A 17671-nucleotide genomic window follows, 5' to 3' on the forward strand; every position below is an offset into this window, starting at 1 on the left:
TGAAATTATGCACAACGTCTGCCAAATGGAAGTCGTTCTGAAATTTAATTAAATTGCACGAGTGTCGACGTTGAACTCGAACTCAACTCCAACTCCGACTCCGACTCTGCGATAGCGATGGCGGCTTAGTTCTTGGACTTATTAGAGACTGACATATGTGGGTCATAAAAATGCCGAAATGGAATGGAAATTGAGAAATGTGGAAATGCTGTTCGATGCGCACTGCGACAAGCTAAAAATGGAAAACAAGTCAATTTTTATGGCATACTTTTAGGCGGGGGCGTTCGTTCACAATAAGCATACGAGAGCTCGAAGTACACATGTGAACAAAAGAATCGGGGATAACTCGACTTTAAGATTACCTCTAAAAAAGGAAAAATACCTATTAATTTGAATAGCGATTGTAATCATATACATAAAATACATTAATGGAAAAATATACTATATATGAATGTTTCTTAACATCTTCGAACACATATAATATCCTTCCTTGCTTTAAATCTACAGGGTATCGAAAATAACTGAAATGGAAATATTGTTACCGAGGGTGGAAACAAAGTACAACCAAAACGGAGCAAATGGTGTGAGGGAGAGTAGGGGCGGAAAGACGAATGCTGAGCACAGCAAATGCGGCCACGAATTGTAATAAATATCATGTAAGCAAATATCTTGAGTGTTCAATTTATTGGTACTCTAAAGTTTGTAATAGGAACGGTGCAAGCCGTCAGTTTAAAGTGCGGGAATCGCAAAAACCTATAGGTAGGTATAGATTAATTGAATATATATTGGTTGAATATGTATATAGGGAAGTCTAACCACATATAAACAAACGGAATAATATATAAAAAATATATTATTAATTAAAATGCAATGCTAAATAAAAAATTCATTGACATCTAAAAATGTAAATGGGGGCATTAGAAAATAAAGTCATAGTTTCTTCAAATATTTATCGAAGTATTAGTTTAATATAAAGAACACTTCAAATCACTCTACTCTACTCACTCTAAATATTGCTTAAATACTCCAGAAAATCATTGCCAACAATTTAGTGTCGAGTCAAAATCAGTAGCTTTTATTTAAGAATAATAATAATAATAATACATCATAGCAGAAGCATAAATTACTTATATTTAAAATGCCGGCACCTTCTCAGGGAAAGCTTCGAGGAAGCCAAAAGAGGGTAACTGCGGTACGTGGCACTTCAATTGAAGACAGCTCTTCAAACACACGTTTTTCAATGCGTAGCCAGAAGCGCGACACTTATATGCCCGAATCAACATCCGCAGATGACCCGAAGCCCGGAGAAAAGGTGCCGAGGACGCGAACAAATGAAAAACAAAACCCAAATGAACCGTGGAACAAACGAAGATGTCCTCCAAAGAAGCAGCGCAAGCAAACGAAGCGAGAAATTGAAATTGCCAAATTCAAGAACATTGATTTCTCTCAACGCGACTCGAATCCACAGCTCACGGTGCAGACACTACAATTTCCTAATGCCAATGTGAAACACACAGAAATCGCTACCCGAGATGAATGCGGCAATCGCATGTTTAAGCCCAAGAAACTGCCCAACGATCTCAGTTCGAGTGAGTCGCGTTTTCGCGATGCAGTCTTCACTGTGAAAACCCAGGCAAGAAGTTGCACATCATCTAGTATTCCGGGTCGAGTTGTGCCTTCCGAGAAGGCAACACGGCTATCAACGAGGAGTGCCAAGGGCGATCCGGACTCCAGGGAGATGATTGACTCGTATCATGTGCCCTCGCAGCGTCCCAAAGGCTTCAAGGGCAATAAATGGAAGCAGCCCTGTGAGGCGAGCTATGTTGTTGGGGCGCCGCCGCGTCACATTGGCAAGTGTCCGAAGAACTATCAGCAGCTGTCGAAACTTTCACCAATGCGTCAGAAGTTCTTTCTAACCCAAGATCCGCGTCGCACACACTGTCTGGTCAATCCGGTTGCGCTGCGGCACAAAGAACTGACGAAGGATCAGCAATTCAAGCTGATCAGCAAGATGGTCAAGCATGGCGACAATGTGTGTGCCAGCACAGGATCCGAGACGTCGGACACACATATTTGTGAGGTCATTGATCTGGAGAATCCGGTGAATTTGGACTTTCAGGGCATGGACTATAAGAATACTTATGAAAAGGACGAACAGGATCAGCAGAATCAACAGATTTATTGGCGAGTGCTGCGCTATATGACACGTCGTCGTACCAAGAAGATGACGCAGGCGAAAGTCGAGGCTGAACTGCAAGCGGAACGTTTGGCCATTCCTGCCGAGTTCAACACAAAGATCAAGGACGAACCAATACCTGAAGAAGTGCCCGAAAAGCCCTTCAAGTTAGCACAACTCTTTCGCTCACCGGACAAGCCGGCGAACAAGGCGAAAATTGCCGAGGAGCAGCGCACTCGGGAGGTACGCTACAAGAACATTTATCTGCGCAACAAACAGCGCACCGCGGACAACGAACAGCAGCGCAAACAGCAGGAGGCAGCGGCCAAAGAGATCGCAGCACGCACTGTGGCCGAGCAGGATCTGCTCGAGGATGTGGCCAAGATCGACGACGACATTGAACGCAGTTTCCGTAAATTCGAGTACATACCGCCGGTGATCAGAAAGCGCAAGTTCTTCCCCAAAACCCTAACGGAAACCGAGCGGCTCAAAGGTATCATGCACAAGGAGAACTGTGTGCGTAGGGATCAGGCGCGAGTCACGCAGGACTTCTACATGGAGCGCACAGGCAAGCTCAAGAAATATCCTGATGCGGCTCAGCAGCTGCGCTGCGAGGAGAGCATTGAGGGCAGCGGTGGAACAACGCCCAGTGAGAAGAGTAGTGATGATGAGGACTATTTGAAGGTGGGCAAGATTGGTGATGTGTTCCAGCTGCGTGGATTTCACTTTAAGCATGGCGATGGGTTGCGTGGTAAGCTGCATCGTCATCAGATTATGGAGGGGCAACGTACAGTCAAGGGTTGTTTGACGCGTGACGAGTGGCTCAATGAGTTAGCACCTCGCAAGGAGCCCATCAAGCTTGATGTGGAGCGTGGCATTATAAAGGTGCTCGATCCGGATGATCCCAAGCTCGATCTATTTCCACCTCAGGCAATGTTGCTGCACAAGCGAGAGCAAAAGAGCGCTATCAAGGAGTTCATAGACAAGCGTCTAGGTCTCCATTATCATCGTGTGCTGCGCAAAAACTTGAAGCTGGTTAAGCCCAAGCTCAAGTATCACGTGCAAAAGTTCAATCTTATACGATACGTGTTTCCCGAGAAAATTATTGTGCCCGATGCTCCCGATCTACTTGAAGGCGACATGGTAGATGCCAACAAGGCAGACACCACTCTCGAGTACATTGCGTTGAAGAATCGCATGGTCAAAGCGAAGCATCTAAAGCAGAAACTCGCTCGCATGAGTCTCCTCGGCTTGACATGTGTAGAGGCGAAACAGCTGCGAGAACAATCGCCTTGCGATGCCAAGCCGGAGGAATTCGATCTCGACTGGGTGCCACCACAAGAGGCAGTCAGTGTCTCCGATCACAGTGAGGTGGAACCGCTACGTCAGCGCGATGAGCGCATCAAGGCGGGGGCCGAGGATGTTACACTACCCATTGAGCAGCGTGGCAATATGCCAGCTCCCAATTTCCGGGAGAAAACGTTGCACATTCATCCAAGGCGCCAACGCGATTATGCCGCCGAACGTGTGCCATCGGCGCAATTTAATGATGCCATCTTAAACTCCGGCATGCCCATGCTGGAGAAGATTATGCCAGACACCATCAAGTTTGCCAATGTGCGCACTCCGAAGCGTCCGTTTACCGAGAGACTTGAGGCACGACATCATCACGATCACTGGGATCCCACACAGGTGAAGCATGTTCATGTGCACTATCAGACCAAGACCGTCTATCCGGAGATCACAGTGCAGGAACAGCCTGAGAAGGTACCCATTGTGAATTTCATTAAGGCGAATCCGCCCTGCAAGAAATACATGGACACAGACTTGACGCTGCCGCGGTATGACTTTGAGAAAATGATTGCCGATCATTTGGCGGCGACACGTGTGGATAGCAAGGATGCGGCACGGGAAGTTGTGCAGGACTTGTGTCACCCCTATGACTTTATTTTTCACTCCCGCAAGCCGGAGGAGATGACCACGCTCGACTTCCCAGGCAGGAAACAATATCTGGATTTTTTGCGCGAGACTCGCGAGGCCATCTACGAGACTAAGGACATTGAGCCGGGTGAGGAGCGTCTGCTTGTGGATCGCAAGGCTATTGTGGCCGAGCTCGAGGAGGATCTGAAGAGCATTGAGCAGTGTCTGACTTCGCTGAGCAGCTCCGAATGCACGAATCTTTCCAGGGACAGTGGAAGCTTTTTGCTGCTCGAGGATGAAACAAAAATACCCCTGGATTATATACGAAAGCCGCTGGTGCCGTTTGAGGAAATGCGTCGCTCTCGATTCCAGGCTGAAGTCATCGATGTGGATGCTGAAGAGGCGAATCCATATCGAACGCTGCCTTTCTCCGGTCAGCACAAGGAGCAGGCTGTTATGTTGGGTCCCAAGGATTCCTTTTTCACTTTTAGTTCGCGTCTCCGCAATGGTTTAAGATTGCGCCTGGAAGTTCCTGTGCCGGATGTGCGCAATACTTTGTTGGGACCGGGGCCAAATAAATACTATGGCTCGGTGATTACGGATCTGGATGAGAATTACATTGATGAGCTCAAGAATCGGGCGACAATCAAAACCTTCAACTTTAAGACTGGAATGGAGTTGCTCAAGGTGGCAATGCGTTTAAAATATGAATCGCTATTGATCCAAGGCAAAATGGTGCGCACCAAGATTTACGATACGTTGAACGAACGTCACTGGCAGGACATGAAGAACACCAAGCTGCTGTACGAAGGTCTCTTCGCAAAGTGGGAGAAGAAGGAATACAATGCGGCGATGACTATGGTTTATCAAGTAAAAACTTACTACGAAATAACCGACAACCTGAAGCAGCAGTACCGTGAATTGGAACGCGAGCGCACAATGCTCAACATGGACATTGTGTTCATTGAAGGACACTGGATACGTTGTGTTATGTTGCAGAACTTTCACTACCTGCTGGGAGAGGAGGAATGGCGGGCTGAGCACGATTGGATACATTTAGTGCCCGTCAAGAAGCGCGGCAGGCACTCGGAGGACTGTTCAGAGGAGAAACTCGAGCAGAACGACGATGAGGATGTGACCTATGAATTGGAGCCCTATGATCAATCCATTGCTAAGCGTGCTATTGTCAACATACGTGTGCGAGACAAAGACGATGCCTGGGCCATCAGGGAATTTTACTACGATGTTTACTTGCGGAATTTGCATCCGGTATTGCAGGTGTTTCCCAATGCCAAGACCTTCCTGCAAGGTATTGAAAATCTGAAGAACAAAACCTTTATGCTACTTCTGGAAATGCATTATACTCTCTCGGTCCACACGGAGCTGCAGGGACGTCTTGAGACATTTGTGGACTGGTGCAACAAGGACCTGAAGGAGAAACAGGAGTATGTGGCACGTAAATCGGCCAAAAAATATTTTATGGAGGATCGCGCTATTGAGATGGAGGCGCGTGTTCGTCAGAGTCTTGTCAAGCCCATCGAGGATTCATTTGCCGACGAAGAGTTCAATAAACATCGCGCTGTGCTCGCCGAGGTTTGGCGACGTCTTGTGCCCGCCACAGTCAGAGGATCCAGCGATGTCATACCCAGCGCGTCGGACATGGTGGCTGCCATTAGCAATGTGGTGCTCGAGATACTGACCAAGTTTGAGCACATGGATATTGTCAAGGCGCGTGAATTAGAGTTGCAATTCCGCAAGCGTCGTCGCTACTTGGAGAAGCTCTCGGCTCAGGCTTATCAGATCGAACGCCGCATCGACATGGAGATGAAGAAAGTGCGTCGCAATTTGGAGCCACCGTTTAAGAAACCCAAGCGAGTTGGACCATTGCAGCGTCTGCATCTGAGGAAGCGTGTCAAGAAGATTGTGAAACCACCTATAGTCATCTCGGAGAATACGCGGAACTTTGTGCGCGCCTTTGCCGAGGATGGTGTGGTTAGCGAGGGCTTCAGTCAAGAGTCTGTCATGGTGCTGGATAATCTGCAGGAGCAAATCGTTCCCTTCTACTTTGATCATTTCCTCAAGATCAATGGCTACACTCCCAACTATAATTTCAAGACAAACATTGAGTTGCGCGATGGTCCCGAGATTAATCGATTCCGCATTAAAGAGGTTATTCCCGATGTGCTGCAGAAAGTGGAGCAATGGGAGAACATGCACAAGAAGATAATGGAGGAAAACATTGCCCGTAATCCCAAGATGTACGAGAATGTTAGTTAATTTACGAGTAGCGGTCAGCGCAAAAATTTATTAGGTTTCAACGAGTTCGAAAGAGTTGTAAATTAAATTGCAGGTACTTTCACTGAGTTCTCGTATTTGTTCTGTTGCCTCAAAAAATAGTTTATTTGTCTCTTTGCCGCAGCAATTCTTTAAAATTTCTATAAATTCTTCAACTTGTATTTTAAGCCAACTTTCTGTGAAAGTTTCAATATTTTGTAAAGTTTTGTTCTGGAACAGCTTTCACTGGTGCAGCTGTCGCTAAGCAGCTCTCTCAGTGTCCTTCCATCTCCATTATCCTGGCGAGAAGTTCTTCAGTTTGGTACTGTTGTTCTGGTCGTCATTCTTTTTGTGTGACTTGGCAGCAGCTGCATTGGTAATTTTCATTTCTACCTGCTGTCCTACTTCATTGCCACCTGCAATGCCCAGTTTCTCTCTCTCTCTCTCTTTCTCTCTTTCTCTCTCTCGCTCTCTGCTCTGCATTCTCTGGGATTTTTTTATAGTGGTACAAAACTTGGCTTGCTTTTGTGTTATATTTGCACATAAATCACACAAGTTTCTTGAAATTATTTGCTGCTGCTTTTTAGTTGTATTTTATAGTGCAGACGGTTTTGAGTTTTATGTGACGCCCTGAAATCCTCTTTCGCTCTCACTCTCTCTTCCTTTCTCTTGTTCTGGTGTGATGCTGCATCGGAGTTGTCTTGTCTGAGTCCTTCATCCTGCCTGACACCTTGCATCTGCTTTAATAATAGCTAATGAAACTGGCAGCTTTTATATTTTATAGCCATATTTTGTATGTTGCAGAATCTTGCATGAGCTTGTTTATTTTTATATTCAATTTGTATTTAAATTCATTTATGGCATTTTTATACAGGTAACTAAAATATCAAATGCATTTAGCAAAATAAAATAAATATTTTCACTCGAAAACAAAAGAAAAGTCTAATGCATTTCCTTTTAAGTGCTGACAGCTTAAACCAATAAAATGCTCGGATTTAAAAACGTCTTAAAATGTTTTTTCACTAATAATTTAAAAATGTCATTCAAACTTGAAACTCTGTTAATATATTATTAATAATTCGATTAAGAAGAAAATTAACTTGTGCTGTTTTCAACACTCTTGTTTTCTTTTTCAATTTGTAATGTAGTCGCATGTGTCGATGTATTTTTCGCTTTCACACCCCTTCAGCCTTCCCTCTCTATAAGTTGATGTCAATGGGCAACCCCCTCTGGCAATGGATTTTCGCAAAGTCACACAATTTCCATTAGTAGCTAATGAAGCATTAAAAAGTAACGAAAAAAGCAACGGAAAAATACTTAACGCCATATTTTCCAAGGAAGAAGAGAGCTTCTATCAAAAAGCACAGCAAAGTACGACGAAAACAACAACAACAAAAAAAAAAGGAAAAAGCAACGAAAAAAGAAAAGAAATAAAATGAAAAGAAATTGAGAAATAAAATATCAAAAAAAAGAAGGAAAGCGTAATATGCGTCTAGCTGACTGGAGAATGAAACGAGCAAGCTGAAATATAAAAGCATCACGAATTAAATACCTTTTAGCAATTAATCTGCTTAGCTAATGGACGATTTCAATGCAGAGGACAACTGCAGACATCGGACTGAGAGACGACGGAGGGCAAGGAGGAGAGGAGACGAGAAGAGAGGAGGAGGCATCAAGGCACTTACATTAGGCTTACGGCTCGTTGACCAGGCCAATGCGCCCTGGCTTATGCTACACTATTTGCAGACTAATTTCATTCAATAAACGCGTTGTGCGACCATTGATGCGGCCCTAGGCTGCCTTCAAGCTTTTGCCATGGTGTCTGCCCTCTGTTCTCTGTTCTCTGCTCTGTGCTCCTTGCTCTCTGCTTCTTGCTCTGATCCTTGTTCAATGGTCAGCACTTGTATGTTTGCCTTTTGCCCGATGATAGCCAACTTGGAATTTAATTTTATTTAGTTGCCATTTTAATTGACGAGTTCGCTACATTTTTATTTTCAATATCACTTTAGATTTCTGTGCCAGATTTCAACTCCGATTGCCACAGCCAGCCACTTCCCCTAATGAAGCATTACGAGTACATGTCAAAGTTCAGCGTACGCCAAAAAAATTCAAATGGACGACCTCTGAACACACTCTACATTATTACCAGCATTTTTTATTTAAATTGAAAAGGAATAATAAAATAAAAATATATAATTAAGTTAATTGCATTTGGAAATAAAATACAATTGTCATTGAAAAGAGCAATTTTAATTAAGGGGACTTTTCAATAAAAAATTCTTAAATGTAACATATTTTAGTGATTATTGGTTAACATATGTGTGTGTGTGTGTGTGTGTATAAATATATGGTGCATAAGTACTTATGTGTATAAAATTCACTACTTATGAGCACTTTGTGTGTGTGTGGGGAGTTTTCGGGGCAACATTTTTCCCTGACATGTGTTCATTTATAATATTTTTGTAGCTTGCAACAGAGAGAGAACACATCGGAGCATTCACCGTTTCGTTCGCTGTTTTATTTATGTGGCAGGCCATCATATTTTATGTTATTATATATTGAACATATACTTATGTGGCATAACATGCCAACTGCCAACTGATGGCCAAGAGAGAGCGAGAGAGAGATGGAGAGGAAATGGTTACAGGATGTGGCATGTGTGTGGTGGCATGGGGCACGCTTCATCGGGGCATGGGGCAAAAGGAGTACAGTCACATAATGATAAATCATGCCTCAGACTCGTTGCCGCTGTCATAAACAAAAATATTTGATTGAAATGACGTGGGCAGCTCCTGAAGCCGCCGCAATGTCAGCTCACCTGACACAACAGCGCCTCCCTCATTTGTATGTGGTCATATTAAAGTTTTTGCTTCTCTTTTTTTTGCAGCTGAAATGACGCATTTCACATAAGTGAAATTAACTTTACTTTTGTTTCGCTGCCACAACTCGTGTCAGCCTGTCCATTACAGCATAAACATAAAATTGATCTTCTGTTCTTTTGTTGTTGGCTGCTGTCGGGGAAATCTCAAGATTAATGTTTAAAGTGGCGAAGAACTTACTTACCTGGCAAGCAAAGGAAAATAAATATTTATAAAATTAGAAATTGTATTTATTGTAATTTTTGTAAGAGGATTCGACTTAACACAAAATGAGCCAACATAAATTCAATAAAATGCATTAATAAATGCATTTGAAGTAATAAAAAAAATTTCTGGTATTACTTACAATTACTTACAATTACTTATTATTATTAATTACTTATAATAACTTTTGAATTTTCTTTTTTAAAGGGATCCTATTAATTATAAAAATTACTGTTAAAATATATATTAGAAGATTCAATGATGATAATGAAATATAATATAATGATGAAAACATTTAAAACATACAAACTTCATAATCTTCGGTCTGAAAATGGAAATAAAATTTCAATTTATACATATAAAAAGTCCATTTAAAACTTCAACATTGTGCCATATTAAATTTCTTTGCAATATTTTTATTTCTATTCTCTAAACTAATAAATTTATTTTGCTTAAATGTTGCTAATTCAATTACTTGTGGAATTCGTTGCACTTGCTATGGTCATATGACTACAAAACAGACAAAGTTCTACAATAGATAAAACACTCTTGTGTAGCTTTATGATTATGTTCTTCTATTTGTTTTTGCCACACGAGTTATGACTGCTCTGTTTTGCGTTGCGTTGCGTTATTCTTCTTACGTTGTTGCTGATTTTATTCGAGTGTAAATGAAATGAAATAAAATATTTGGTTCTTGATTTATTCAGAAATCTCCACAGAGATTTTTATGCCATTTCCCTCCTGGCTGCTGGGCCAGCTGTGAGCGAAGTATAAGGCGGAGAGGGGGGACTATTGTGAAACAGCACATAGTAGATCAACTGTGTGAGTATATGTGTGTGTGTGAGTGTCCTGTGCGTTTGTTATTAAATAAATTGACTGACACACACACATACGAATATGGAGAAAGAGAGAAGCAGAGAGAGGTCGTGCGGAGTCCTGGCAGAGTCCAGCCAGAGTCCTAGGTAGTTCATCATGTCATGAAAATTGTATGGAAATTTAATTGAAAACATAAGCCAAGGATAACAGGCCAAAAAGGACAGGCAATCACACACACACACACACACACACTCACACACATACACAGACTGACACACGCACATGAGCCATATCAAAATGGCAGCAAAAGAGAGAGAGAGAGAGAGAGAGACAGCAAGAGAGAGAGAGTAAGAGAGAGAGCGAGGAAGCTTAACAACTATGGCCGCCGTCTGCCTCCCAACTGACTTTTCTGCTCATTACGGCCAACGCGCAGGAAGTGTACGAAATGATATAAATAAATAAACAAACTACAAGATAAAGCTATTTGCTATTTGATTGTCAATTTTCATGAGAACGGCAAGGACATTTCCGCCGCAAATGAAACTTTTCCATTCATTTTCCATACTTCTTCGATGTGCTCCCTCTCTCTCCATCTCTGTCTCCTCCTTCACATGTGTCAGTAGTTCAGTCATTTACTCATTGATGCAGTCAATCAAATTTCATGAGTGATTTTTGTTAGCCAAAACTTTTTTGCCTACTTGCTGCCATCTTAACTGTCAATTTTCATTTAGATTTTCCATTTGATTGCCTCAAAATGGCACATTTCGTATGCAGCGGTTTGTCGGCCTGTCCCTCATATGTCAGAACTTGGCGCCGAGTTTACCTTACTCCCTACCTACCCACTTCCTATTCCCAAGGCAACAAAAAAATAAAGTTAAATTGCATATTTCACTTATGAAACCCCCACAACAATTTCACAGCTTGAAATGCTTGCCAACAATTTTCCGCACAATTAAAAACTGGCGTCAAATTATGGTGCACTTAATCCACCAAATATTTCTCCCTTGCCTCTTTTCCTTCACTGACCAAATGGGGCCAACTTCAAAAGCCCCATCCCAGACCAACTGAAAGAAAAAAAAACCTAATTAAAAAGCGCTTAATGCTAAAAAACTGAGAGTACTGGGCGTGTGCTAATTTCATAATCCAAATAAAGTTTCAATTAATTTGACCAGCGCAGCATTTCCATTTTACTTTTTTTTCGACTATTTTTTTTTTTGTAATGAAAATGAAAGAAATTTTGTAGCTACCCGTTTCCAAATTTGTATGGGGAAATTATTCAGAAAATTTGCAGCTTGAATGGTTGAGTAATTATGAGTTGAGTTCGCTTGAGTTTAGCCTCGGTTTTTCCTCAACATAACTGGTACAGTTGAGTGGCTCAATTTTCGCTTTTCCCACAAGTGTTTTCACGTGCAACTGAGCCGCAAAAAAGGTGCTAAGCGAAAATGGTAAATAGCTAAGCTGAGTAATCATAATGAAGGTGAAGCTGCGCAAACGTGAAAGTGTGTTGTATGTATAATTATTTGCCTACATTCGAATATTAAATATTATAAAATCAGAGTTCAAGTTCGAATGCAAATTTAGAATTTAAAGGTTAAGTAAAGCCACAAAACCATTTTAAATTCCATCTAAAAGCGCCACAAGTAACTACATTCGAACGAACGTTAAATCAAATTTTCATAGCAAGCAAAAATTTTTCTAAGGCTATCCTGTTTGATCACGCCCACTTATTAAATTTGCACCTTTAAAATGCTGATCAGCAGCCTTGTTAAAAAAAAGACATGTAAATGTCACCCATAGAGATACAGTGGGGAGCAAAATTGAGTACATGTTTGCATATTTCACATTTCGGAGCGAATGATAAAGAAAACAGTAAAGCAAATGGAAAAAAAGTTTATTCTCTTTATTCAATATATAATTGACTATACATTACATTTTTGCCAACCACTACCACATACTTACATGTAGTCGAGTCGATTACCAGTCCATACATCGCTCTTCTGCATATCTGTATACATATTATATATACTAATCAATTATTTGTTTTAAGTGACTCACTGAGTGAGCAATTTATACATATAAAATCAGGTGTCTCTCAAACAAACTTCCTTACATTTTATTTTTAATTTTAATTCCTCAAATAGGATACATACGTTCCTTAATAAACATTTTCTTTTATTTGTAAAAAAGTATTTATATTAAATTATATTCAAATTCTTTATTTGTCTTCAAAAACTTTTTTAAGATTTATTTTTTTCAGTTAGCATATTAATTTCCAAACTTATAAAATAATTACACTCTGTCTTTTAACTTGCTAGTTAGCTACTTCCCTTTACTTGAGGATCTGCTCTCATCATAGATATGACTTTTTTTGTGTTGAATGCAAAACACTTTTATTGCCACTTCGCACATTTTTCATCTCAGTCTCTGCAATTGCTACGCTTCATTAAAAGGTACTTGAAATTTAAATACGCCCATAAATGTCGCTAGAAATAAAAGAATGCAAAAGCGGGAAATGCCAAACAAATGATGGCCCTTTCAACCCGCCAATTGTCAACTCATCTGGCGTGGCATTAACCCCATTGACACTGGCAATGGCAACGGCAACGGCACCGGACAAAAACGAGACTGAGCCGCAGCAAAAAATGTTTGGCAGCAAAAATTATAAACCACTCGAGCATATTTTGCAAGTTCCCAGCCCAGCCCGGCCCAGCCCACGCCCTGACCTCGGCACGCCCCCCACCGCCCCCTTGGTCCTTGCCAAGCTTTTCATATGGATGGCTCAAATATTTTTTGTTTTGTTTTGTGTTGCTTGTTGCTGTTGCTGTTGTACGTTTACAATTTTTCATGAGCGGCCGAAAAAGTTGAAACGGAAATGCGACCATACAAGCGGATATGAGACGGACGAACGAAAGGACGGGTGGACAGAGGGGAATACATATAGATGCCATATATAACCGAGACCGCGTCGCGTCAACCTATAAATAAAAGAAATGCCACCCGAAATCCCCAATTCCCGCCATGAAGTATGCAACATTTGTAACTGCGTGGACAGCGAATGTGAGCGAAGGATTCGACTCGACTCGATTCGACTTGGCTTCGTTTTTCCCCACTTTTTATTTTAGTTCTTTTTTGTTTGATTTCTTTTCTTTTTTTTTGTGTGCTGCGTATTTGGTTATTAACGGAAGACTAGAACCAAATATATGAGCATACTTTTTGGCCAGCAGTCAAAGCTCAGTCAGCGACCGGAAGCAAGCGAAATTATATTTAAACGACTTGATGTCTGAGCGAAAGAGAGCGATAGATAACAACAGAAAAAAAGAGCAGAGAGTGAGCGACGGATATTATGTGGGAGTTGCAGCTGGGGAATGATGCGATGTTATAACGTGAAGCAAAAGCTCAGAAAAACGTCAGCCAGCTATAAAGGGGAATGCGCCTTAAATGTCAGCCATTTATTAAGCCCCGTCCACAGAGGCGAGCCGCAGACGGGCAAATGGCAAACGTCAGAGTCGCTTGGCCAAGTCACTCAGACAGACGCCGGAGTTGAATGCGCAGACAGTCGCGACAGTTCCACTCGCCATGGTCATGCTTCTGCTGCTGCTGTTGCTGCACTCTGGCTGTGGTCAGTGAGATATGAATGAGTGAATGATTCCAATGTCCTTTCTACAGGGGCATTAGCTTAAAGTTTTGTTCACACAAGTACGCATACATTGCTCCACATAAAAGTGATAATAAAGGAAAATACGCATTGTGGCTAGGGAACGCTTATGACTTTTGAATGTCATCATACTTGTACTTTTTTATACCTTTGAATTATATTTAATAATTAAAACGGCACTGTTAAAATTAAAAAAATTTGTCTATTGATCTTATTATTATTTAAATTCTAAATTATATTTCATTGTTTAAACTAAGTATAAATATGTAAAATATCGTTTTTGTTCAATATAATATAATATAAATATATATGCATATATAACTGTTCATATACTTAATTTTTAAGGGAAGTAAATATTGTATTTATTAATCTCAATTAGAAAAATACATTTATTTTTTCTATACAAATATTTCATTATTATTTTATATTTATGATTACAGAATTAAAACTATTTGCTTTTATATTTTGCGATTTTTATTGTCTTTCTATGACTGAATTAAAAAATACAAACAATAAAAAGGCAAGTTAAATGAGTATACATGATAATGACATCTAGCTACAATTTACTTATATCATTTTAATTTAATTTTAGGGATATGAATATATAATTTATTTCTTAAAGTGGAATAATATCGATGGAATGAAAATTAAAAAAATATATATTAAGAATTAATGATAAAGATTCTATTGACCTAAATCAAAAATATGAAAATGTTTTTTGTAGAATTTTTTCAAAGGGAGTGTTGAAGATAGTCCTTAACGTAAAAACATTTAATTAAGTAAGCTTAAATTGATTCACCATAGGAACGACAGCAACAAAGATGATTACACTTCTATAGGGTATTTTTATTTACAATGTGCGAATAATAGCTTTACGTATTTGCCTTTATATCATAACATATATGCCATACATTTTTTTGTAAAGCATATGTATGATATTTGCGTACACATATAAAATAACTCGATACATTAAAAGACCTGCATATTTATCAGGCGGCAATCACGCAGCCAGGCAGAAGGCAGGCAAGCCAGTGACTGTCACCGAGCATTTCTCAGCAATTTATATTTATATAAACCACAAAATATTTTGCAGATACTGTTTCCACCAGTGTCCACCCCTTTTTTGCAGTCGCAGTGGCAGACTCGCTTCCCGTTTGCCACTTGCCACTTATTTAGTGAGCACACGCAAAAATACAAACATTAAAAGTCCATTACCATTGCATACATACTTTGCAGCAGTGCGAGACGTTGACATTTTTTGGAATACATTTATTTGACAATTTCAGTTTGGTGTTATGAGCAAGGGGCTGCCTGAGCTTTTTTTTATACCCGCTACTCATAAGGTAGAAGGGTATTATAACTTAGTATTGGCATGCAAAAAGAGGCATCTCCGACCCCATAATATAGACATATATTATATTTTCTTGATCAGCATCAGCGCAGCTGAGATATATAGTGTCGACTATATGCCATGTTCGTCTGCCGGTCCCTATAAGCACCAAGATTTTTGGTACAAACAATAACAACTAAGTACATATTTTAAATTCCTAAGAATTTGGTTTGGCTGACAATCTCTTATATTTCGCACTCCATGGAATATTTGGAATGTAATATACAATATACTGAATATTGCCTTTGATATATTTTTAGTAATTTGGTGGTTTATTAATTTGTTATACATATATTAAAATTAACACCGCACCTATAAGCACCAAGATATTTGAATTGCTGATAATCTGGTATATATTGCACTCTAGGGCATATTTTGAATTTGCGACTATATTAAGATACTAAATATAGCCTTTGGTATATTTGTAGTATTTTTGCGGTATATTAATTTGGTATATCTAAATTACTGTTTTCCATTTATTCACAATTCGTAACGCGTATCTCCAAGTCGAGCACACTCGACAAAAGCTTTCTTACTGTTTTTTTTATTATTTGGAGCTGCGGTAAGGAGTTGAGAACCCCATAGCTCAACTCATCGCATCGCATCGCATGATGTTGCTGTTGTGGTTGTTGTTGCTGGTGCCCGACAATTTATTGTGAGGGCAACCGAAATAATACGTATACGCCATGCATGGCGCACAGCACACATATGTGCCCAAATGAATACAAAGTTATTTTTTTTTGCTCTAGCGTTTGCAACACAACGGAAATAGAGCTATATTGGCGCCTCTGACATCCGGTATTCCGGCATTACGCCAGTGACATCGACATCGACAGCGACAGTGTGTTGTTAGCTCACTTCACCCAAAAAATATTGTATGGTATAAATTGTGGGAGGGGGAGGAGGGAGAACACTCCGAAGCCGCAGCTGTATTAATTGTTTTGACTAGTTTTGCCCCGAATATATTTCGAGGTATTCAATTCAATTCAGTTGTGTTCACTCATTTTGATAGCTGACCGAACTGGACAGGAGTTCAATGATATTTCATTTGAGTTTTGCATTTCTCTAAAATAAACTAACGAAATGTGCTTTCTATTTGTACTTTTTTGCATACAGTTGGCGAGTATGTATAATTCCCAGGCCACAATTTTAGTCAAATTAGCAACAAAAATGCACACATAAACAAACTATTTTTGTGGAGTTGTTTTAACTGAGTTTTCTCCCCCTTTCCCCGATGCAGCATGAAATGAAATGCAAATGAATTTAATTGAAACTATTTTCGCTAGTTTGTCCATAACTACTTAGTTGCAATGAAGTTGTATAGCATATGAATTTGAATATCTTTTAGAAATTATGGGTATGATATGAAATAGAATAAACTATTTTAGTAAAATTTATATATATAATAGTTTTGAATAATTTAGAAAGTGATGTTCAAGTATTAAGTATGTTGTGTAAAGTATTTCAGGGTATTCATTAATTTATCATTTAAAGGCATTCATTTTTAGTGAATTACATTTGAAAAGCAATCAAATTAGCCTGACAAAGTTGGAGTTTTTTTGTTGGAAGCTCTTTAAGCACATTTCCTCAATTTAGTTGAAAGTTGATTGATGATAGCATCAAATAATTAATAAAACAGTAGAAAATTTGAGGGTTTATTCACCTTTAGTACATTAGGTAATATTAACTGTTGAAGAGGTTTTGCATTTTAGCAACCACGGCTAGCTTTTAATGCTTGTCCCAGAAATTAGTATACATTTTAAATGCGTTCCTTGCTGTCTCGTTCTCTCTATCGCTGACAGCAACATGGAGCAAGAAACAACAAAGCAACAACCGGACAATTTGCGTGGGCGACCCAACGCTGATTATGATGACGACCTGGGCACATTAATGCTGATGATGTTGCCGCTAAGTAGCACTCCCAGAACCCATTCTCATGCCCATTCCCATTCGCATTGTCGGTAAAAACCCGCAGTAGGTAAACAAATATGGTTTCAACTGGAAAGGGCTGACAGTCAACGAGAGTGCAAGAGAGGAAAACAGATTGGGAGTGAGAGAGATAGAGAAAGAGAAAGGAAAATCGTTGGGAGCTCAAAAAAGTCTCAGCGGTTGCCAGGACAGCAACAACAGCAGTGAAAATTAAGTCGCGTTCTCTCTTTCTCTCTTGCCCTCTCTCTCGCCATCTGTGTGTCTCAGTCGCGCATTGATGCTGTCTCACTCTCCTGGCTTTGCAATTAAATATGCACATTCTCATTAAAAGTTTGCGCCATTAATAAACGCCAACAGGGATGTAATTTAATACGGTTAAAAAGTACGACACGTGGAAAACCCAGAAAGCAAGACATGAAGACTGAAGG

The 17671-nt window shown here is 40.1% G+C and overlaps 1 protein-coding gene across 1 annotated transcript; it reads left to right on the forward strand.

The window, feature by feature from the left end:
* The first annotated feature begins 989 nt into the window (after nucleotides 1-989).
* On the forward strand, nucleotides 990-6458 carry LOC117563896 (uncharacterized). The gene has a single exon (XM_034242457.2). It carries the CDS (start codon nucleotides 1139-1141, stop codon nucleotides 6371-6373), a length of 5235 nt encoding a protein of 1744 aa, XP_034098348.2. The 5' UTR covers nucleotides 990-1138; the 3' UTR covers nucleotides 6374-6458.
* Nucleotides 6459-17671: the final 11213 nt, after the last annotated feature.

Source organism: Drosophila albomicans, chromosome 2L (assembly GCF_009650485.2).
Source record: "Drosophila albomicans strain 15112-1751.03 chromosome 2L, ASM965048v2, whole genome shotgun sequence".
NCBI lineage: Eukaryota > Metazoa > Arthropoda > Insecta > Diptera > Drosophilidae > Drosophila > Drosophila albomicans.